The sequence below is a fragment of the Ciona intestinalis genome, chromosome 1 (genome assembly GCF_000224145.3).
Source record: "Ciona intestinalis chromosome 1, KH, whole genome shotgun sequence".
Taxonomy (NCBI): Eukaryota; Metazoa; Chordata; class Ascidiacea; order Phlebobranchia; family Cionidae; genus Ciona; species Ciona intestinalis.
The window spans coordinates 1,898,319-1,922,853 of record NC_020166.2 but is presented as its reverse complement, the minus strand read 5'-3'; the positions used below and the strand labels follow the sequence as shown (position 1 = coordinate 1,922,853).

Sequence of the window (24,535 nt, the reverse complement as noted above, 5' to 3'; positions counted from 1 at the left end):
TCTAGAAATTGAATGTCCTACCAGTCACACTACTCTTATGAATGGAGCAGCAGATTGTACAGATGGTTCCAGGTTCGAATCCCGGTGCGTCTACGTTTGCAACCCTGGCTATGAGATGACAGATTCACCAACGTCTAACACAGAGGATAGCCCAGATACTGCAGTATTAACTTGCACAGCAGATAGAACATGGAATGGAAGGCTGCCGTATTGTAAACGAAAGCAATGTTCCATGCATGATGGCGCAATTACAAGGGTGAGAATAACATACATGGTTAGATGTCAACAATCCTAAGTCTTTTATTTTATTGTTTTATTAAACATTTGTAACAATTACTATTTTTCGAGTTTTAAATTAAAAGGTGCAATAAAAGTTACCACAGGAATAACTGGCTTGTGGTAGCCAAGCATATATAGTGAAGCTGTTTTTTAAAATATATTTAGACTGATAATATTCCAAGTAATATAAACATTCTTGTCTCATCTGGTATAAAAAACATGAGTCTTTTTATCTAGCAAGACTTCAGAAAATTTACATTATTCCATTATCTATGCTTGACAGTAGAAGTAACAGAATATTCTAAGTAATGATTTTTGCCAGTCACCATTGTAACCATACATACCCACAATAACCCCTACCCCTCACAGGCAAAGTTGAATGGCAATGTTGTATGCACCGAGTCTTCATGGTATGGATCACATTGTAGTGTTACATGTAATGAAGGATATGTCTTGGTTGGATCTTTATCTACACAATGTACAGCATCAGCTGACTGGGCGCCTACCATTGGCCATTGCAACAGTAAGTTTATTATTTTTGGGTAATAAGCCAAATTTAGTTATTACACTTGGGCTAATGGGCAAAATCTGACCTAAATCCCAGGTTCAAAAACTTTAGTATCCCCATAAGAAAATTAACAACGACTTATATATGATGTCATGTTAAAAAAAAGTTCGAAAAAAATAATCAACTACGTTACATACATGGTAACTCGTAAGAAGGACAAAGTGTATGAAACAAAACATCTGAGTTAAAAAGACTATGCCCTGCCATAACCCTACTATAACGTAACAGAGGTCCGATGTCCTGCACTAAGTCAACCACAAGATGGCAGTATGACATGTACCGACGAAAATAAATTTGAGTCTGTGTGTTCGTTCTCGTGTGACCGGGGTTATGAAAGAATCGGAGCCGCATCATCCACTTGTCAATCAAACAGGACATTCACGCAAGATGCTCCAACCTGCAGAGGTTAGTAATAGTATGTATATTGTGTATATGATGTATCGGTTTAGTTGTTTGGCGCTTGTTTGTACCCGTAGGATACAGGGTTTGATACTCAATACTGTTACCATTGTAGTAGTATGTGTCTTTGTGCAGACATTTACCATGCATTGCTTCAACACATTATTAGATTGTAACACCCTGGGTCTTGGAGTAATGGGTCAACTCTGTCCTGAATCCCAAGTTCCATGTGTTACATAATGTAAGACCTCACTCACGCCAATTACAATATACTAAAACATGGATATGAACCTAATGTAAAAATGCATGTGTCCATACACGACTTTAAGCATACTTAATATGTTCCTTTATTCCAGAAATACTTTGTCCAATTGAATTCACCACACTCGCTAATGGGAACGTTGTCTGTTCGGATTCGAACCGGTTTGATTCCCATTGTGAACACACATGTGATGATGGATACCAGCTTACAGAGGATAGTTCACCCACCACAAGATGCCAGATCGACTATCAATGGAATGTATTGAACAAACCAGTGTGTGTGAAGAAGTTGTGTTCACATGCAGACCCTACTTTAGTCAATGTGAGTTGCTGTATATGAATTATCGCAAAGTAGTATAAGATTAATGAAACAGACCTTCCGTGTTATAGCTAGAAAACATATGTGGTAACTTGTAAGTGGTTTATAAAATAGAACACCGGTTATAAGGACTGTCATTGGCCTGCCATGTAAGGATAAATAATTTATATTTATTCTTGTTTTCCCTACCAGGCACTTGATCATGGCAGCATAGACTGCAGTGATGACATGCGCTACCAATCACAGTGTACACTTACTTGTAACATTGGGTACGAAAAAACAGGATCTGGAAACACTGTCTGCTTGGCTGACCAAACCTGGAGTGAAAACTTTGGGGTCTGCAGAAGTAAGTGTAAATATACCAGGTTCAAGGCTCACTGATGTGACATTTTATCCCAGTAGTCCCCAATGGTTTAGTTTTTATTAAATAACAAAGCAGTTACAGTAGAATAATAGATAGAAGAAACATAGGTTGGGATAATGCAATAATTTCTAAGTTTGACTATTGTAACAATGGTGTCCCGTAAAACACAAGATTCTTAAATGTTAGCTGACTATTATACTCACTCTTGATTTTATAATCAATTAAATGTCACAATGAATGTTAAAAATCTTAACACTTAAATTTTCACAGAGATTGAATGCCCCCCATTCACCCCACCCATTAACGGGGGTGTGACTTGCTCTGATGCAAACAGATATCAATCTAACTGTTTATTCCATTGTGATGCTGGGTATGAAATAATTGGGGAAGTGACATCACAATGCCAACACAACCGATCGTTCAATAATGAAGCTCCTATCTGTCAAAGTGAGTTTAAAGTTTTTTTAAGCTTACTTTAGAAAAAAAGAAAACTTTTACTTAAGTTTTTAATTAAGAAATGTTACATCTTGGCAGAGCATGAGGTGTATAAAGTCACCATGTATGTATAGTGTGCAATATTTGTGTATTAAACAATTTCCACACATAGAATAAACATAAAACTCGACAGTGAGCATAGGTGGACACTATAGATGGTGTGCAATAACATTCTTTAAAAATAAATGAACAAAATCTTTTCTTTCAGAAACTCGTTGTCCAACCACCCATCTCACAGCTACCCATGCTACAACTGTCTGTAGTGAAAGCAACTTGTTTGAATCAGTGTGTGGATACGAGTGTATACCTGGTTATGAGGTCACACAGGGTGTTACCACGGTTACATGCATGGATGACCAAACATGGAGTGGGGAAAAAGTAACTTGCGAGAAGAAGGTTTGCTCATCAAACGACACCGACCTAATCAAGGTGGGTAATTGTATTGATATTATAGCAGTTGTCATAGGTTATGTCTCCTATTCCACACATTCTGATAGCTAAAAATCGACTGGTGTGGCAACCATAGATAAATCACTCAAGTTCCCTCCTACAAGTTTAAAAATGGCTAAACCAACCAAAAGTCATGTATGTTTATCCACACACTGCAATGAGCTCAGCAACTTTACTGTGGGCATGGGAGTGGCAACCATAAATAAGTCACTCAAAGTTCCACCACTAGGATATAAAAAACCAAACCAACCAAAAATCATGTCTGCCTATTTACACATTAACCCTGTATCCACCACAGGCTGAGAGAAACGGGCAGCTAACTTGCACCGACGGCCACATATTCAACTCTGTATGTTCATTACAATGCGACATTGGGTATCGACTTATAGATGGAGGGTTGAATGAAACAAGATGTAATGAAGATGGTGTTTGGGAGGCTACAATTGGATATTGTATCAGTAAGCTGCTCATATTATCTTTACATTTTTATTTAATATTTCTATTGTACGATCAAGTGTTTATAACTTACAAACTATCTTTTTTTTAATTTCCCTGTTCTATTTAATTATTAATAATATTTTAAATTCGAAATAAATGTTTAACGAATATTGTTTTAAACACATATATCAGACCATAACAACCTTTTGTAATTTAACTCTTCAGTTATAACTCTTGTGATGTTTTATAATTTGTTTAGCTTAACACAGTGTTTAATATTGTCTTTCTATATTGATAGGATATAAATTTCGCTGCTATTTATAATAATTTATAAATACCAATATATTATTATAATCCTAACCACTATATTTACAGAGATTGAATGCCCTGTGCTCATTGATCCCGTGAATGGCCGCATCAGTTGCAGTGAAAATAGCAAGTACCTTTCTGAATGTGAGTTTGAGTGCCATGCTGGGTATGAGGTCGTGGGAAGCGCAACAACTTTGTGTCAAGCGGATAAAACTTGGACCAATGTCTCACCTACATGTCAACGTAAGTATTTATATATGTATGATGCATTTGTGTATAGTGTATAATTGTGTATATGTATACTATATATATATCGTTTATAATTGTGTATTATGTATATATCTTAAATATTTCATGCCAGATTTTTGAAATATCGTGGCTGCAGTTTTAATAAAAAACGACAAATAAATAAATTCTATTAATAAATAAAAGAATTGTAAATAAGTTTTGTTTTCGTGTTTGATTTTAATTACATTTGTTTTTATTTAATAAGTTCTACATCACAACTAAACATACGATATCACCACTATCCCAGGTATCAGTTGCCCATCAAGCCACCTCACACTTACCCATGGGTTCTCATCATGTACAATCACCAACAAGTTTGAATCAGTGTGTACATACCAATGTAACCAAGGTTACGAAATGTCAAGCACAGATTCCAACCAATCAGAATGCACGGATCAAATGATGTGGACCAATCAGAAACCAACATGTATGAAAAAGAAATGCCCAATGAACAGCGCCGATATTGTAAAGGTAAACTTAACATAGTGCCAATACTTTAATCAGCTAACCCCATGCTCCTGGTCTGCTGATTAAATACTATGTATAACTCCCATATAAAACTAAAAAAACCTTTTTTATGCTTTATAATTTATTATTATTATGTTATTTACCTATTATTTCAAGGTAACACACAGACTGTGACCTAAACCATAGGCTTCCTGTCATGCCTGCAATAATATCTTAACAGGCATGCAATATTGCAATAATGCCTGATCTGTCTGCAATACAACATAGAATATGGTATAAACCCACCCCTTATTAACACTGACCCTTCCCCATCCAGGCATCACTGATAGGGGAAGTTGTTTGCTCCGAAGAAAATCTTTATGAATCCCAATGTTCCCTTGATTGTCCCCCTGGTTATGAGGTCACAGAAGGCAACAGTGAGATTACATGCACACATACTGCTCAGTGGAGCGGAACTATGGGATATTGCCAACGTAAGATAGATATCTTATAAAACTTATAAAAAAAGTTAAAATATATACTTTTAAAATATTGCAAGAAAATTTTAAATATGTAGAAAATGTTAATCCCATTTTTAAAACATTGACAAACTGTTATTATAGCTCAATTCAGTTGCAATTAATATGGTGATAAAAAATTGAATACTATTCGCACCACCCACAAGCCTTAAAGGTTCGGAACCAATACCATTTTGGTAATGGACCAAACCTTCCTAAGTCCTGTGCCTCTGGCATGCCCTGCCATAGAACATCACCCATATATATATATATATATTTAACGTTTATACTTACCACACGCAGGTATAAGTTGTGGCGTTCTCACCCCACCCACCAACTCCACTATGGTATGTTCCAACCAAGATAAATATGAATCCACTTGTGAGTTCACATGCACACCTGGGTATTATCGTGCTGGTGAGCATTCTACAACCTGCCAAGCCAACGGAACATATTCAAACCAACTGCCTTCTTGCCATAGTAAGTAAACAAACAACTGTTTTATATTTACATATGCTGTTAGCGTCAAGTGTATACAATTCTAAAACTATCTTCAAAACTTTTGGTCATTTTATGTTACATCCACAATTATCCAAAACTGTATTATATGAATTAGAATATTTATATTAGCTTTTAAATAAAAAGCAATTAAAACACGTTTTATCTTCCAAGCTAAAACGTATTTCATCTCTATTATGTAACAATGGTATATTGAACAATAATTAATTCCCCTATTACATTACAGAGATTAGTTGTCCCGATGATCACAACAGCGTTCAGTTTGGTACCGTAAATTGTACAGAAGGAAACCTTTTCCAATCTGTGTGTACTTACCAGTGTAATGAGGGGTACCAGGTGTTCGGTAGTTACATCACAGAAGCGCATGTGACATCACAATGCCAGTACTTTGGTGAATGGACAGAGGAAGTTCCTATTTGTGAAAAGAAGACTTGTTCGCACGAAGATGAAGCGTTTGTTGCTGTAAGTTATGGAGTGTGGGGTGGCTGTGGTTAGAAGGTTATATATATGGGTTAACAGTAATTGTATTGAACGAGTTTATGTTGTCAAACACAGATTTTAACAACTGTTTTTTTTATTAATGCCCTTCTCTGTTTTTAAGTAATTTGGTCTCGCAATTGTATTCGAAGACAAAACTAAAGTTTACGTTGTTATGGCAGGCCATGGAGACAGGGATGGTTGATTGTAGTGATGCGAACCGTGCTGGGTCCGTTTGTCGAATCACGTGTCGTGATGGACATCATGTGATTGGTCAGAATGTGATCACATGTACAAGTGCTGGAGCGTGGAGCGGGTTTATTGGATACTGTGAAAGTAAGTGAGCTTTGTTATAGTTGATTTAACTACACACACAAAGTCACATACTTTGTAACCCATTTGTTAACCCACATAAAAACATTTGTTAACCCACAATATCAGAGAAAAAAAGGTGATTTATGCATTCAGTGATATACAAAGATGTAACGGGAATTTGGGTTGTGTTAATATAACATCGATAAAGGTGCCTTTCTTATTTAACTCAGATCATTAACTGTAACATTATATATTATTCCACTAAATAAATACATGTTGGCCACAGATATTGAATGCAGCTCACTCACCCCACCCAACCATGGAGACATCACATGTACCTCTGATCACGACTTTGCATCTACATGTACATACCAATGTAATGAAGGTTACCAATTCATTACATCCAACCAAGCTATTCCAGTCAACATTTCAACTCGATGCACAGCGGATACAACATGGACTCTACCAACACAGCCACAATGTCAAAGTGAGTATTCATATTTGATGCATTTATGTATTAAATCTACACTGTAATAAAAATAACGTTGGTAAACTAGAAATCTGAATTTTTAATTGGGTTAAATTAAGCCTGGTAGCAAGAGTGGCAGAATTGTGCTATTTGTCACTTTGAGCTTAACCAAACACATTTCATTCACAGAGAAACAATGTCCATTGTGGTCATCATTCAATAATGGAATCCAAAACTGCACCGACAATAACAACTATATGTCACAATGTTTATATGTATGCGATGATGGCTATCGTCTTGTACAACCCAGTAATTCAAACAATCAACACAGTGAGGTTATAACATGTGGTAGCGAAGGAGTATGGGATGTCAATGAAGAACCACAATGTACAAGGATAATGTGTTCACCAAACACAACACAAATACAACAGGTGAGGCATTTATACTTGCCTTGAATTTGTAACAATTTAGTGGATAAATGTGACCTTTTCATTCTCACGTTGCGGGACAACGACAGCTGTTATAACACAGCTGTTGTATTTCATGCACCTCGTGCTCGCTTAGAAGTTACCATGTTTGGGATTTAAATAAAAATAACTAAGAGAAGACTATTGTTAAAAATGCAAAGTTAATATCCTTATTTTTATTAGCGTATTTTTTTGTGAAACTTATTTTCTAAGCTACAAAAAGTTTTCTAAGGGTTAATTTACAATAACTCTACATTACAACCATTAAAAATAATATCAACTATGACATCACAGAGTGAGCCTCATGGTGTAATCACTTGCACAAATAATGCATTGTTTCAATCACAATGCTTACTACAATGTAACAAAGGATATGAGCTTGGTGGAGATAATAATGTTACAAGTTGTGGATCCTCGTTGGAGTGGATGCCTGTGTTATCCTCATGTGAAAGTAAGTGTTGGTTTTTTTATATTATTGGGGTGTTTTATGATACATAGTGTTCAGAAAGTCACTGTGGACTTATTTATTAACAGACAGATTTATGTGAGTAACACATTCATGCTTCAGTATAGAATCCTGGAGATAAATATGTTGGCCAATTATAAATGATATTGAAAGTGACTTTGGTTAGCATCAATACCTGAACCCTTTTTATTTCTAAACATCTTAAAATATTTATAATATATTTACCTTATCCATATAGAAATCCAATGTCCACCACTGATGGCTCCCACTAATGGACAAATATCTTGTTCCGAGGATAATTTGTTTAAATCTCGATGCAAAGTTACGTGCGACGTCGGGTATGAGGTCGTTGACCCTGAGGATGATTATGATGTCATCAAAGGAATACAATGTCGTGCCGATGGTACCTGGTGTGGGGAAGTACCAGAATGCAGAAGTAAGAATTAAAAAAAAAAATTTATCACTGAACCTCATTCTCACTGTAGAACTTTGGTAGTAAAAATTAACAGAGCTATTGCTGTGACAATTTAGTTTATTTAGAATACGTTGTCTCTTTTTAGAAATAATTCTGAACAATATTTAGAATTTAACTAAACATCTGTTCTTCCAGAAATTACATGCCCATCTAGTCACATGACCATCAGTCACGGTTCAGTGGTTTGTTCTGATTCAAATATCTACCAATCACGATGCAGCTACCACTGTGACGTTGGGTATCACATGATACAGGGACAGGTTGATACAGCAGAGTGCATGCATACTAAGATGTGGAATAATCCAACACCAACCTGCGACAACAACCGATGCCCTGCCAATGATACAAGCATTCAAGAGGTAGCGAGGTTATATATTTTATGGGTGTCAAGTTTTATCACAGGCGCATATATAGGCGTCAAACTTTTATTCAACTTTATAAATTGCCATGAAAGCAAGATACGTTAGATTCCCATGCCTTTAAAACAAATTTGGGTTTGGCTATTTTTTTAACCAGGCATTAAACACAAGATGGTAAACTAACTTTTTGTTATCTTCATAGGCATTGGTGTTCGGTGATGTCACATGTACTGATGAAAATAAGTTCGGGTCTCGATGTTTGCTACGATGTTACGATGGGTACGAGATGAGTGGAGAACCAGGAACTAATTGTTTGGAGTCAGGAGTGTGGAGCAATGGGATTGGGCTTTGCTCAAGTGAGTTGTTTGAATATAATAAGGTGTTTTTTTAACATGGGTGAGGTTCTATGTTGTACTTTGGTGTGACTTGAAATCTTGCCCAGGTTTTAAAAATATATTTCCTTAAACGTATAATAGGTTGGGGTAGGATTGTCCATGTTTCACTTTCTTTTATCGACCCACCATTCTAAAATAACATTGTTAGTTGGTAAAAACATGATTAGGAAATATGGGATTTTATGTAATAATGGTATTCATCTTACTGTACAGTACTATAATGCAGTCACTGATGTGAGGCTTGAACCATGCATGTCTTGTCCAAGCCACTTACTTTAGGTAAAATACAAACTAACCAATAACTTGAACACAGAGATTGAATGCTCGCGATTAGATGTCCCACACACCACCCTACGATGCACAGACGGTGCACACTTTCAATCCATATGTGTGTTTGATTGCATAGAAGGCTACACCCTTGAGGATCCTACTCCTTACAACATGGTGTGTCAGGCTGATGGGAGTTGGGTGGGCAATACACCAACATGTCAAAGTAAGTATATTGTGGCAAGGATTAGTGAAGTCAAGTTTGTTTTAAATATCCAGTATATTACATTATTTCATTTTTTTTATATGGGCGAGGTCCTACAGCATGGCACGCTATGGGATAAGAGATTTAAGCCAGAGTTGGGCAATAAGTGACCACTAGGTTGAAGCAATAGCTGTAAGATATTCTTGCCCACATATGCCTAACAGTATCAAGCATTGATGTTGGTATCATTTGCTTACAATGCAAGCGCCCTACCACTGAACCATGACACTAGTATATTACATCATAATCAGAGTTTAATTGTCATTATTACATCACAGAGATCAATTGTCCTGCTGAACCAATCAGACACATCGAAAATGGTCAAGTGTCTTGTGACAATGGGTACAAATATGAATCACAATGCGTGTTTGTTTGCGATCCTGGGTTCACGATACATCATAGTGGTGATTATTATGTCACAACACTCGCATCTTCCTGCTTGGCGAACGGAACTTGGGATTTTGTATTCACACCTCAGTGTGTCCGTGTTACCTGTCCTACCATGGTAAGTGCGTTTTCGTGGTCTGTGCATTGTTTTTATCTTTAAATTGATGTAAAACTTTTTTACCTTTCTTTAGTTTTTGGCCTTCATATAAAAAATAATAACCGTTTACTTTTTTATTGAAAATTGCTTAAATGATTTTATTTTATTTACAATCATATTTCTTGCATAGAAATTTCCCTATTACTAAGTTAAAGTTTTGATAACATCATATTTGTTGCAGAATGTTATGAATGGTCGACTTAACTGCAGTGAAAGTTCCACATATGGCTCACGATGTGCATTGTTATGCGACAATGGATACCAACCATCGTCACAATCGGTCATTGTTAATTGTGATGTCTCAGGACAATGGTGGCCACAGCTTGCAACTTGTCAAAGTAAGGGAGTGAAACTAGTTAAATGTAAAAGCTTTTTTTACCAGCATCATTTTTTAACTATTCTAGAATAATAAAAAAGCATAATAATTTTTTTTTACTGAGAATAATATACCACAAGTATCATTTTTAATAGCTCTTTTGGTAAAAATCATGATTCAAGAAATTTTAGAAAATTTTGGACTTTGTTTTATTTAGCAACATATAATGTCAAGATTCCTGATCCCCATTCATTACTTTGTATTACATAGAACTGACATGCCCAACCCCTTCCATACCCAACACCCACCTCACTTGCTCCGATGGTCACAAGTTTGCTTCTATATGTTCCTTCAGTGGTTGTGACCATGGTTATGAAGCATTGGGTGATTATGATGTCATAAGCTGCATGGGTGATGGACAATGGCTGGGCTCCGCGCCTCAGTGCACAAGTAAGTCACATGGTTAGTTGCTTAGCAACAAATACTGTAGGGAAATAAACTTTAAAAAAAAAAATTTAAAACCGATTACTCGTTATTTTTAATTGAAATGTCTTGACAACGCTGTTCATTTGAAATAGAGCTCGAGGTTCATCTAGTTTATTATTAAATGAATTTTTTTTTCAGAGAAAACATGTTCTGCTTCATTCCTTACCTTGAACAATGGACGTGTGTTATGCAACAATTCAAACTATTTCCAATCTGAATGTGAATTCTTATGTAACAATGGATATGAATTAAACCAAGCAACAAACATTGCTCATTGTGGGGATACAAAGGAATGGGACTTGATGGTGCAACCTGCGTGCATGCTTCGGCGAACATGTGCATCTAGTGTAAGTGGTGTCAATTGTTGATATTATTCATTCACAGATTTGTTCACACAAATGGGGATATAGCTGTAATATGACATGACAATTTATATTTCGCCTGTTTTTTCCAAAAGTATAAAACAATTAGAAAAATGTGTACCCATCTTTATGTATGTAGCAATAAATGTTGCTATTTGTTAAATACAATTTTTAATATTTATCATAATTTTTTTATGTTACAGCACATTCCATACGGGACCATCCAGTGTAAGAATAACTTGTGTCGTCTCAACTGTGACTTAACATCAACTTTGGTTGGTGCAAGCGAAAGTAACTGTACCGAAGTAAATGGAATACTAAGTTGGTCAACACCTTTGGGAACATGTCTACGTAAGTTAACATTAATTGATATTGTTTTGTTAATTTTTTGATTATAAGTTATATGCTATGGCAAAACTTGCCAGGTGAAGTCCATAACCCAAAGATACTTATATATATATAAGAGGTCTATGTTGTAGCACCCTGAGTGCTTGTGTAATTCAGGCCTACATCCTAGGTTTTATGCCCTTTGACATTGTAGAACTTCACCCACATAGAATAAATCAAACTCCATTATGTCAATATAATTATTATCCACACAGTGTTAATTATACCATCCAACCCAGGTCAATCATGCCCCGCCCTTACCACGCCCACACACGCAACCATGGATTGTAACAACCGGTTCAAGTTTCGTTCTGTTTGTCGTTTCCGATGTTCTCGTGGTTACCGTTTGTCTGGATCGATCGCAACGAGGTGTAACGCGGGTCTTCAATGGACCAATCAGGTCCCCTCATGTGAAGGTAAATTAACCATTAATGTTTGTGTCTGTTAGTCTAGTGCTAATCCTCGTAAGCTGGCTTTTATTGCACTGACACACAAGGATAAGCAACTATTAGACTATGACAACCATGGATAAGTCACTTAACATTCACAAAAATTATTCTTCTAGTTATTTCCTGCAACGCCAGTTTCCAAAACATTGAACACGGAAACGCCGTTCAATCGAACTCTAACATTCCAGGGTAAATATTTATGTTAAAATAACTTATTGTTAATTAATCCATGTATTATGATTGCATTGTCACAACATATAGTAAGTTGGGGTAAAATGGTGAAGGTTTTTATTCTCCTTTATAATTCAATTTGGTAATTAACAAAGAATATTTTAAATAATATATCTCATATCCCGTATCCCCTTGACATTAAAGAGCATTGTTACTTGTTAAAACACGATTAGGAAACATGGGAAATCATCTTACTCCACAGTACTATAGGCATTAATATATATACCAACCACAGGTCAGTTACAACATACACCTGTGATGATGGGTATCAACTTGATGGTCAAAGTCAAGTGACGTGTAACAATAATGGACAATGGAGTTCTGTAAAGCCACAATGCAAACGTAAGTTACAACTGAACAGTTTTACAAGCATAATGGTGTAATACTTGCTTTATCTAAAAAATCAGTTTATCAAATATTAAAGTAACAAGTTGCTGCGTTTTATAATGTGTGTATAATATGTTCTCATCACATAATAAGATGGCATATGGTTTAAGCTGACACCGTTGGTCTACATTTTCAAACGTGTTTCACTTTATTTGACTTATCTTAAACCCATCTCTCACCCCAGGTTTACAGTGCCCACCCTTACACATTGCTAATGGTGGCTACCAGTGTAATAGAGACATCCATAATGAAATGGGGTCGGAATGTAACTTCACATGCAACCAACTACACCAGCTTGATGGCAACCATACCACAACCATATGTGGTTCAAATGGTCAATGGACAAACCAAGCACCATACTGTAGGGGCCATTGTGATGTCATATTCAACCATATTGATAACGGACAAGTGACGTGCACCAATTCAAATTACCACCATTCACAATGCAGGTATGATATTCAATATATTATCATTATATTTAGTATACCTTAACAATATTATCATTAATATATTTAATGCGCTTAATATTATGATATACTTATATTAAACAGTCCAGTTACTTTTGGATATCTAAACTGTTGATGTGATATATTATAAAACTTTCAATAATTAACAATAATTTACAAAATATTTTAAAGTTTAAAAATTGTAAAATTAACCTACACTATTTTGTATCTGTAGAAAATCAACAACTGTTGTTTTGCTGTTAATTCCCCTTTTTCCTTTTTTAAACAATATGAATTTGCTATCGCCTTCAAAAGATAAATAAAAAATATGTTATATACAACCCAATATTAACCCGACATTTTCTCCAGCTTTCAATGCAACCCCGGTACTCTTACCAACCCAATAACCCATCATGGGTCTCATGTTATGACCTGTCAATCAAACGGAAGGTGGGGAGGCACCCCTCCATGTTGTGCAGGTAACATGTTAAATATTCTATGTTGGTGAGGTCCTTGTCAAGGACCTGAGACTTATGCCAGATTTGGCCCATTACCCCAAAACCCAGGCAACTTTTATATAAACAGTTTATGTAACTAGTACAAAAACAATACTTTTTTATAGTTTTTTTATATTTTTTATAACTGTTTTTAAAAGACGCTTAAATTAAATGTTACAATAGTTATAATGCATATTATTAACAACAATGAATTCACAGAATCATGTCCGACCCGTACCAAGGTAGATTTGTATATTGTGCTCGAGAGCAGCACTAGTGGTGAAAGTGATGACTGGAACCGATTACTTGGCTTCGTAGAAACAGTAAGTTATCCATGTTGTGTATTGTGGGGTTTAAGAGCAAGGGTTGTGAAAACCTTTACCAACTCTATATATTGCCACAATCTATAGATTATATATACACATGCAGTGGCCAAGCCATATATCCTCTGTGGTTGCTGCCGAAATTGAAATTTATTTGATGCGACGTTAATGTTTGCATACAATTATTCTACATTATCTACCAGTTTCGTTCATAAACATTAATATGATTCAAATGATTACCTTCAACTTTCAGTTAATTCGCCGATTCAGCATTGATGACTCAACAACTTTGGTTGGTTTGCTTCGTTACCATAGAAACGTTGATGTCATAGGAGAAGTATCGCTCGGTAGATATCGAAACATCGAGGAATTATCAAGAGCTGTGAAGTTCTTGCCATACGGGGGATATGGTGGGTGTGAATTAATTGTTTTCTGATACCGCATAAATAAGTTTAAAAAACGTGACCAAATATCTATTCTACATTATGATAGGGTTGGGGTAGATAGGATTCCTTTTTATTCTATTTTTTCGTCCTTCCATTTGGTAGTAAAAAAAAAGAACATTTAAAGAATTATAAAACCGTATTCTCACAACTTCCATATACCATTGTTAATTGTTCAAAACAGGAATATTTCGATATTATGTGCTAAAGGCACAGATTTGGGGTTAATAAGGGCAACTCTGGTTTAATCTTAAGTTATCAATCAAGTGTGCCTTGTTATCTACACGTTAAATTATCTACAATAAAAACGTTTATGCTTAACATTTATTATTATATCCAGGTTCTAACATCGGGCAAACATTGGAACATCTTGCTACAGACAGTTTGTTGGTTGATACAAACAGACCAAATGTGCGTGACCACGTTATTCTATTCACCGATGGTAGTAGCGATGATAATGTTACAGCATCAGCTGGATTATTAAAGCAACGTGCTACGGTATGTAATATATTGGATATGGTTAAAAATAATATCATGAAAACTTGTATTTGTTTCTTCGATCACAGTAGGGAAGATTGACAGATAATAAAACGAAAAGACAAGATATAGCGACAAAGCAATAGTTGATAGTTTGCCTAAAACATTAGTTGATAGTGGTTCCGCCGTGGTATGCACAGCATGGATGTATACACTGGAAGAGGGTATATTACTTTGTCAAACCCAGTGTAACCTTACGGGTTGTTCAAATTGTTAGCCATACATTAAAGTAATCGCCCACAGAGTTTCATAAGTAACAACCTGTACGCTGGCTCAAAGTGTATGAAACATAATGTGTTATGACGACTGTTGTTGCCCCACTATTTGAAGATAAAAAAGTTACATTCATACAACCCTATCAACTTGTATATAACTGTGATTTTGATTGACAGGTACAAGTTGTTGGAATGGATGGGACGAAGACACAGCTTCAACAACTTGAAGAGATAGCAACCAAACCAAGTTATGTTCACACTGTTTCAAACATATCACAACTTGGAACAAGTGTAATTGATGCTATCATCATGAATATGTGTCAAAATCCATGCCTGTAAGTATTTCGACTAATATTTGTTGGTTTGCTTTTATCCATAGCTTTTTTTGACAACAGTTTTTTGTTGCTAATTCCCTTTTCTTCGTTTCATTTAATAATTGGGATTTTGTTAAACCGACTTAAATATAACTCTTTGCTTATTAATTGTCAGTCTTATTTCACTTTTATGTAACCCCAATTTTTACACCAAAATAAAAATTATACGGATAGCACATAAAAAGCTGTTGTTCTGTTTTATGGTTTATATCAAGAAAATATAAAGGTAAAATCTTAACTTTGAATTTTTATATTCCAGACTGAGTCAAAGTTACCAGAATGAAATGCACAACTACATTCAAGTATAGTTAATCTTGTTTTTGTTTATTTATTCTTTGTTTAAATATTGTCGACATCTTATATGTATTTTGCTTGCACTGTTTTGAATTTTACCGCTTAAGTGTTACGCTGTGCCTCTTATCGCCAAACTTGTTACATTACAAGAATATCAACCATATATATATGTTTAATTGTTTTATTGTCAATGGGAACTTCATGCCCAAAGTACAGTTGCTGAAGGTATTGCAGTGTTTGGAGAAGCAGACATAACTTTTGATTGGTTTGGTCATTTATATCCTCGTGGGTGGGAACAGTAACTTATACTTGGTTGCAATTTATACGATATTTTCTAACAGCTGTTCAATAGTCTTTAGTTCTGTCAGTCCATTGCTCAAATTTTGATTTTATTTTCAATGATATTTACACAGGTGCGGGTAGTTACACGTAAGGCGATATGTCCAAGTAAAAGACATTATTAACTTTGAAAAACGTAAAGTTTTTATAGAAATGAGGTTTATATGAAGTCTAAAATATTAGGAAGGCTGTATAAACAGGCAGAGGTTAGAGTTCGAATCTAGGCCATGGTAAAAACATCTATGTTTAATATTAAAGACATCACTGGTTTTCTACTTACATATTTACACCGGTTATACAGAGGCTTACAGTTCAAATTAGAGTAAAAACTCTAACTTACAGCTCAAACACATATAACCGAGAGGCGTATTTTTAAAATATATACTGGTAGCCAGCCTGCAGCCACCTCTTTTTTCAATCAATCAAACCACTTTGTTACGCTCAGGTTACACCTGTTTCGAAAAAGACGCATGTAGAAGCACGATACCAATCAAGTCGAGGAAAATGAATCCATGACTAAAGCGTAACAGTGCGATTTGAGTGGTTTGAAATGTAGGATAACGCTGGTGCTTTAGGCTTATTTTATTGGCTGCCTACTATAGTCTGTTGTACTTTAGAGCCACTGAAATTGTTATTCAGGCAATCTTTGTGGCGGGGAGCGCCGGCCCTTGTCCCACCAACGTTTGTCGTTCAATTTCGTTTGCCTCTGGTTGTTTCGTTGTTTGCTTGCGTAGATTGATATCGTTAGAAGGGGTGACGCGTTCAGCAAGCCTGTATGCCACTGATGCGGCAGATGTGAATAGGTGATAGCTGAAGTTGGGTGTGACTGCCCTGAGAGGGAAGGAATTGTTAGAGAAAGGCTTAAGGGACGCTGGTTTGAATCCTAGTGAAGTAAGATATGCACTGGTTATTGAAAATAAGTTTTTAATTAGGTCAATCATGATTTGTCTTACTGTGGGACATTGTACATCTATATATAGGCCTTGCTACTTTTAAAGTAACAATCAATTTAGTTTATATTTAATGGCTGTTCCACAGAGTTATTGGTTCGATACCTACCTAGGTCAGTAGGACTTACATGTAAAGGAATGGGAACAAGACCGGGTTAAAAGTGATCGAGAATCTACTGTAAAGTAGAAGGCCATCACAGAAACTAGGAGATGCTGGTATCGTGTTCACTCTTGCCATCTCTATAGCGAATACAGGTAGCCAACATACGATAAACAGAATGTTCGTGACATTAATTGTGATTGACCAAGTACGAGATTCACGTGTTGGCTGTAGGATATAAAATATGTGTTGGTTTTTCAGTTTTTAGAGACAGTTTTGTTTTTATGTTTTAATAAGCAGCTTTACAGCCCATTTTTATATCCATATGTCACAATTGTCTTCATTTTCTTATGTTACGGTTAAAAAATGCATGAAATTGATAAGCCAAAGCAAAAGTAAGATATATAGTGCAGATCTAAACTTGTACTAGCTTTGATAATGCGTGTCTTGCATTTGTATCTGCAGTCGTAAGATTGTGGCAGACATGACGTAAAAATACGCAGCACCGCGAGCGCTTCAGTAATCAACGTAATGCGAGGGAAGCTTCAAGATTGGAGTTTAGTTCGTATCAGCAGCAGTGTGTAGGCAGTCCAATAAAAACAGTACAGCCTTGTTATGAGTTGAAGTGAGATCTTATGTGTTTGACTTTCGAGACATTTTATATGCATGATTTTTTGTATTGAATATTGCTTTATTATGTGGAAAGTATCAGACAGGACAGATATAGCAAAGTTACGCCACTTGTATGCATTAAACAGCCAAAAGGTATTATAGGTTGTCTATTATAGAAGACATGTAAGCGTGCGAGGTATAAACAGATCTACTATGATACACATACGAGTTACACCCTGTGTGACTTTATGGGTGAATGCTTTTATGTACGACTGACCATTTGGACAACCCATAATGGACCACATGTAACATCTATCATATAGGATACCGAGTTAAGGTTCGTGGTTTAGCTTACCTGCTGCGATTCATTCGCCATGAACGAAGCTACGAACGGTAGAATCATCAGTATGACTGGAAGCAAGAAATGGAAGAGAAACTTCAAGTAGAGGGATGTGCGATATGATCGGGCTGCGTCGGCTCTATGGAATATAAAAGTAAGGTATGGTCGTATTTATAAGTATAGTGTATGATTATAAATTACCACATTTTCATCCTCGCATGGCGAGCATCGCCAGTATAGTTACAACGCGGGGGTTCCGTTTCATGCGCGGTATCATATACCGTTTCATGCGCTACGCGACGGACAGCGCTGGATCATTTGCGCTTACGAGTTATTACTTGTGTAACTTTTGTTGATGTATTTATTAGCAGCGGGTGAAACAATGTCACTTATTTATTTTCGCACGGCGGGCCATTGGCATTCGTTATGCAATAGGGTGGGGAGACGAGAAACATTTAGCACATAATATTCTGGTGTTTTAATATACAACGGTCCATGGGAGTCGTGAGGATACGGTTTTATAATTCTTTGAATGTTCTCTTGTTACTACCAAATGTGACGTGAAAATGTGATGAAAACGTGTCCCTTCTTTTCCCACCCCTCTATATACTACTATACGCAATAGGCCTATACATTAAGTAAGTCCAACAGGCTATTGTGTGTATAGTATAGCAGAATTTGACAATGATATTTAATTTTGTCGGTGATTGATTTCTGTACGGCTTACAATTCAGACAACCAATTAATGGCCACTGGGGGTATTCGGGTTCAATGTCCTACCCAAAGTTCACACCGCCTGTTTACAAATTCACTCAGTACTACTTACTTGCACGAAGTCGGCTGTCCAATGTTTACCACGCCACCTGTTTCATTGATAAATGTCGGTCCCTCTGCTCCATAATCATTACCCTCCCATGGCGTAAGAAGGGAATCTTTTCCCGGGTCAGCATATTCAGGAATAAAATAGTCGTATTCTTGTGATGGGTTGTTGATCTCAGAGAGATCAAACAGTGACTTTTCTCTGTTGCAAGCTTCTTCGTCCAAACCAACCTAGAGGTATGGGTTATAGTGTGTATAAGTCGGGTTTATTCATACACGGTAGTGGCTTTAGCAACTCGACTTTGAGCATGGCAGTAGCAACTATAGGGGACGAATTAAAAAACCTATCTTATGTCTTGTCAGCAACGACGTTATTACAACACGTTTTTTTGTTTCTAGCCCGCTTACGAATTACCACGTATGTATCTTTGTTAATCAAGGTCCCACCCACGGAAATATAAATGACTAAAGCAACCAAACGTCATGTCCACTTATCCACACACTGCAATGGCTTCAGCAACTCGGCAGTAGACATCATAGTAGCAATCATAGATACAGTCGAGCTATAAACAAATCTTACCATTACACACATTTCGTCTTTGGTGATGGGGTAAACGACGACGCAATCTTTGCACATACCGAGGTTAGAATACATAAAGGCCGGGATACTGACGCAAATACAAATCACCCAAACTGCCAAGGAGACGAGGCGTCGGTGTAGCTTGCCGGAGCAGGAGAAAAATTTGGGTGGTTGAAAAGCGGAGCCGAGTTTCATGAACAAGAGGTCTACGTTGGCGATCTAAGGTTAAAATCGCGTGTTAGGAAACAAAACTGCGTCGCATATATAGGTTAAATGTATGGGTATGTGGTTGTATGGTATATTAACATATAGTAGGGGGGATAAGATGAGACATGTTTTCATTCCCTTTTATTGATTCATTTGTTAGTAAAATATATTTACAAAATGATTTAACCGTATGTTCTTACGACTATAAAATAGCATTGTTAATTAAAAACACGATCAGGATATATGGGTTTTAGATGCTATTAGTATCCCATCTTATCCCACATCAATACTATATAAATGACAGGATCAAATTGTACGAATTGCGACACAAACAAAAAATGGCTGATATTTCGTTCGTCCAACTTCATTGGCAAAAACACCAGACCCAGATTTACGAAATTTATCCCAGTTTCATATTGGTGACATTGCTATTCTATATCGGTGAAGTCTTTTGCGAGGTATACGCCATATCGGATCTGAGATGTATAGGCCGAAGTCGGTTCATTATTTTGTGGCCTAATGCGTGACATAGGTCCCGCTTTATTATAGTGCTTGGTTAAACATACGGTATACACTTGGCAGTTGCAAGATTGTGAATTGCAATAGAATAATGCGCCAACTCTTGCTTGAAGCTACGGTCCCATTACTTTCTTCGACGTATGACCTCACCCATATACAATAGAGTAGGGTGGGGAAAGATGGGAACCTTTAGCACATAATATGCAATTATACGGATCGTGTTTTAAGAAATTAACAACGGTGAATGGTAGTCCTGGGGATATGGTTTTATAACCTTTTTTTAGTGTTCTATGTTTACTACCAAATAGGACGAGAAAATAGAATGAAAAAGTTGTCCCACCTCCCCCCACCCTACTATAATAGAAATGATACGCATTTGTTACAACTATAGCATAATGTGTTCATACATTTGTACTTTAACAATTCCGTATTAAACCTACTATAAGTGAGCAAGCCACAACGAAGCAACTCGCGTCAATTGCCATTCGAAATAACTTGCACATCGTTGCACCAAGTGTCCAATGGCCGATCAGTTCCGTTATCGTGTGTATTAATGCAAAGATTAAATACACAAGGTTTGCCACCACTATTTGGAGAATCATCCTGTAAGTAATTGAATGAATGTTATATCATATTGCTCGCTGTCGAGTTATAACATGAGTGTCTTCTTATACATCAGACACACATGGTGTATTTATACACCTCATGCTCACTGTTAAGGTATAAGAGTCTTCTTGTACAGTAGACATACATGGTGTATTTATACACCCCATGCTCAATGTCGTGTTATAACATGGGACGTCTTCTTATTCGGCAGACATGCACGATCTATTTCTCAAACAAAAGAAACCTTATTAATCAATGTTGCGAATGCAATATACTTCGAAGCTGTTTGTTTGTATACAGACACTTAACAGGGTACACGCGTACACGCTAGTTTTTATTTAAACTAGGCTGCTATAACGAATTATCTCAACTTTATTTGGGGGATATCAAACTATAACGTTACACTTTTAACCAAACATACGACTTACCATTTCGAACGATTAGCGCTTCGGTTTTCCGGTTCCGTCCGGGTCCCACAGACGAATCCGACCGCAGCATTTGCAAACAACCCGAGCACGATCGCGACAGTGAAAATCACCATCTCCGTAATTATGTTGGCATTTCTTTTACAAATCCTTGAAATCATTTGTTCAAGTATCTCTGCCTCGCTCATATTGGTGAGGGAGCCATGGTCGGAGGTTCCTCGCATAGTATCTTGGTTGTCACTTAAAGTTAGTTCGTTCATTATTATGTTCTAGCTTAAATATATTTGATACAGCTGGAAAATATAATGTGATGTTTAAGTTGTGGTTGACCTGCCTACCTTTAACCCAGGGGTTACAAGTTCAAGACTCGTCACCAGTTCCTTACTGTATTTTTTGCACAAGAATCGTTTAACTTTATGAGCATTAGATCGGGGTTAGATTCGCAGATTTTTTTACAAGTTACTACCGTGGAAAACTTCACAACTTTGGCTCGCCTGAAAGCTGCAGTCTGATCTTACAAAACATTGTATTTTGCATCGAATACGATAGGAAAGGTTATATTAATTAAAACAACGATGGAAAGGGTAGCAAACAAAAAATTAGCAAGAAAATACAGTTTAAAACTACTTAAATAACTTATCGTTTAAGTGCATGCCATTTATTTTTACCTCTTCAAATACGACAACGTTAGTTTTATTAAGACAACTAAGAAAAAGGAATTAGCAACAAAACGACAGTCATTAAAACACACAACGGGTAAAATTACTTGACTAAAGTTGCTAAACCCTTTTGCTTGTTTTTAGACGTAGACACATAGACGAATCGGCGTGGCGTCAGTTGTAACAATCCAACCACGTTTGTCCCGCAAACTGCAGAAAACTATTTCCTACCAACGTTGAATAGGTAGTGAACGGAAACAATACTCGACCATATTTCGTTTTTAATGTACGTTGCTTGGAGCGTTTCCTTTATTATTGATTTTATAACACTGATTCGTTTAATAATTGATGAAGTCCAAGACCAAGTTTGGTTATTTTGGTTACGTCGGGTAGATAATGTGATCATTGATCGTATACGGCCATAATAGCCCGTCATTTCGTGTGTTTTCGCCCACTCTGAACTTAAGTTAAACATTTGAATGAAAATGTATTTATTGTCATTTATCCCGCGAATTTTAAAGAGCTATCCTCATATGGCAGGGCAATGATATTCGTTATAACACGGGAGTTCTTTTTCATATACAACCCAACTGTGACTTACTTATCAGTGTTTAAAAGCGGCACTATCAAGGTGTCCCATTTTCCCCCGCCCAACTATGTTACATTTATTTATCCTATGAAACAGTTTTCAAAGTAAATGAAACAAAACATCCGTATTTTAATAACTGTCATTTTGGTGTTAAATTCTCGCTTTGTGGGGCAAGGACAGTCGTTGTAACACAGGTTTTCTGTTTTATACACCTCACGTTTACAAGTTAAATAAGTTTCATCCGTTCATTTATTCAACTACTAATGAAATTCAAATAATAATGAATTTATTAACGTATATAACACAAAAATCGAAGTGTTGTCAAATCTTTTTACAAACTATTACGCTGCTTAACTTTCAGTAAACCATAATCATAAAATCTCCGATCCGTTTTTGCTCGTTAGCATTTTATAAATCCTCTTAGAAAGCTCTGGTCCCACCCTTCTAGTGCTTTGTATGGTTCCCACCCCTCGCCTTATGATTAGATCAGCCAACAGTGTCTCTCCTTCTGCTGCATTACAACCATCATATGCAGACATGATGCTAGATAGGCTGGGATATTGCTTAAGAATAGCATCCGCCATGTCAGGACTCAGGTTATGGAATTGTAACAACATTTGTTTCCACGCGTTGTACGAACCTTGACCTGTAGTTGCATCAACCTGTGTTATGAATAAGAGATATTGTGTCACTGTTTATGTTTTTTATATAATTTATTTGAATGAATAGTTGTAACTTATTTATCCTTGTATGGTGTGTAAGGACAGTCATTATGTGTTCTGTTTTATGCACCCAATGCCCACTTACAAGTTAAGCTAATGTATGTAACTTTCTGGGTAATTTATCACAAAAAAGGCGCTGTTTTAACTAAACACCGGATTGACAAAACTGCATAAACTTTAATATAGGTATAATAATTCTTTTATTGAGCTCTTGTGGTAACGAATCATCGATGGCATATTTAAGACACTTTATTGGGGTGAACAATATATTTTGAACATGCCTTATGGGCTTATAGTAATGGGATTCTTATAATCTCGAAAATGTCAGAGATTATTGTTTTTTTTTATGTGGCTGCAACTTCATGTTGTGATTTGATGTTGTACTATATCCTTTATCCTACATTTAATGCAAGACTTTTGCAAGTTTATTTATAGATTTGAGTAAACAAAAATTTGCAAAATATTTTGGTAAGCCTTGCCGTAAATTTACAAAACCGATTGCACCTATGGGTACACACAGGTCACTTATGAGCCAGTCAGTCTCAGGACTTCAATCCCACACACTATTGTTCAACCAATATGCGGCAATTGTAAGTTGAATGAGCAATACAGCTTGCTTTCCCACGGTTCAATTACTTACCCACTGAACAGTGTTTCCAGCTCAAAAATTATCAAAAAGAAACATGGCAACACCTCTAGTTATAAAAGAAGTTTGCAAAAACAACTAAACTTAAACTAAAAAAAAATTAAAAGTCAAATATTTCAAGATATTTTGTGTAACACTGGTTTTAGTATAAAAAAATCTGGTAACACTGTTTAAATATAGCAGGAATCAGAATGAATGACAGGCGTTACAAGAAAAATTTGTTTTAAATTAAATTATAGAAAGGGAAACCAATTCTTATCGCGACCGTGACTATTTGTGTAACAAGCTTAATTGGTTTTGTTGACAATCAAAACTGTTAAGTAAATTAACAAACACTTCATTTTGTATCATTTGTAGTAAAATATATTTGTTGGCCTAACTATGTTGTGAAATTAATAACCTGCAAGGAGACCAATGTTTAAAGTGTTATCAGGTGATACTGGGTATAAATGTAACTTATTTATCCTTGCATGGTTGAAAAATGACAGTTGTTAAACATGGGTGTTTTTTTTCATACACCGT

General features: G+C 36.2%; 3 protein-coding genes across 3 annotated transcripts in view; 1 reads left to right on the top strand and 2 right to left on the bottom strand.

Moving 5' to 3' along the window:
• The window catches only part of LOC494409 (sushi, von Willebrand factor type A, EGF and pentraxin domain-containing protein 1), a 39,936-nt gene extending 23,869 nt beyond the window's left edge, over window positions 1-16,067 (top strand). The window contains exons 28-63 of the mRNA XM_018815546.2: window positions 6-256; window positions 649-802; window positions 1,076-1,252; window positions 1,603-1,829; window positions 2,019-2,172; window positions 2,461-2,637; window positions 2,894-3,114; window positions 3,434-3,593; window positions 3,949-4,125; window positions 4,418-4,641; window positions 4,955-5,111; window positions 5,439-5,615; window positions 5,881-6,116; window positions 6,314-6,467; window positions 6,733-6,933; window positions 7,105-7,346; window positions 7,677-7,833; window positions 8,087-8,284; window positions 8,459-8,682; window positions 8,885-9,038; window positions 9,391-9,570; window positions 9,888-10,114; window positions 10,335-10,491; window positions 10,740-10,919; window positions 11,094-11,302; window positions 11,521-11,668; window positions 11,944-12,120; window positions 12,270-12,342; window positions 12,620-12,726; window positions 12,956-13,220; window positions 13,587-13,696; window positions 13,934-14,037; window positions 14,291-14,447; window positions 14,821-14,978; window positions 15,410-15,567; window positions 15,866-16,067. Of these exons, the coding sequence (XP_018671091.1) occupies window positions 6-256; window positions 649-802; window positions 1,076-1,252; window positions 1,603-1,829; window positions 2,019-2,172; window positions 2,461-2,637; window positions 2,894-3,114; window positions 3,434-3,593; window positions 3,949-4,125; window positions 4,418-4,641; window positions 4,955-5,111; window positions 5,439-5,615; window positions 5,881-6,116; window positions 6,314-6,467; window positions 6,733-6,933; window positions 7,105-7,346; window positions 7,677-7,833; window positions 8,087-8,284; window positions 8,459-8,682; window positions 8,885-9,038; window positions 9,391-9,570; window positions 9,888-10,114; window positions 10,335-10,491; window positions 10,740-10,919; window positions 11,094-11,302; window positions 11,521-11,668; window positions 11,944-12,120; window positions 12,270-12,342; window positions 12,620-12,726; window positions 12,956-13,220; window positions 13,587-13,696; window positions 13,934-14,037; window positions 14,291-14,447; window positions 14,821-14,978; window positions 15,410-15,567; window positions 15,866-15,914 (6,281 nt within the window). The 3' untranslated portion in view covers window positions 15,915-16,067. The remainder of the gene's footprint in view (window positions 1-5; window positions 257-648; window positions 803-1,075; window positions 1,253-1,602; window positions 1,830-2,018; window positions 2,173-2,460; window positions 2,638-2,893; window positions 3,115-3,433; window positions 3,594-3,948; window positions 4,126-4,417; window positions 4,642-4,954; window positions 5,112-5,438; window positions 5,616-5,880; window positions 6,117-6,313; window positions 6,468-6,732; window positions 6,934-7,104; window positions 7,347-7,676; window positions 7,834-8,086; window positions 8,285-8,458; window positions 8,683-8,884; window positions 9,039-9,390; window positions 9,571-9,887; window positions 10,115-10,334; window positions 10,492-10,739; window positions 10,920-11,093; window positions 11,303-11,520; window positions 11,669-11,943; window positions 12,121-12,269; window positions 12,343-12,619; window positions 12,727-12,955; window positions 13,221-13,586; window positions 13,697-13,933; window positions 14,038-14,290; window positions 14,448-14,820; window positions 14,979-15,409; window positions 15,568-15,865) is intronic.
• A 201-nt stretch (window positions 16,068-16,268) lies between these two features.
• Window positions 16,269-22,179, bottom strand: LOC100176336. The gene is made up of 7 exons (XM_002123563.5): window positions 21,401-22,179; window positions 20,807-20,969; window positions 19,641-19,859; window positions 19,068-19,291; window positions 18,257-18,380; window positions 17,318-17,517; window positions 16,269-17,070 (listed from the first exon to the last, which is right to left on the bottom strand). The coding sequence occupies exons 1-7, from the start codon at window positions 21,655-21,657 to the stop codon at window positions 16,875-16,877; spliced, it is 1,383 nt and encodes a 460-aa protein (XP_002123599.4). The 5' UTR covers window positions 21,658-22,179; the 3' UTR covers window positions 16,269-16,874.
• A 699-nt stretch (window positions 22,180-22,878) lies between these two features.
• Window positions 22,879-24,535, bottom strand: part of LOC100180218 (crossover junction endonuclease EME1) — a 3,551-nt gene continuing 1,894 nt past the window's right edge. Inside the window, exon 3 of the mRNA XM_002128657.5 lies at window positions 22,879-23,307. Coding sequence (XP_002128693.3) covers window positions 23,017-23,307 — 291 coding nt within the window. The 3' untranslated portion in view covers window positions 22,879-23,016. The remainder of the gene's footprint in view (window positions 23,308-24,535) is intronic.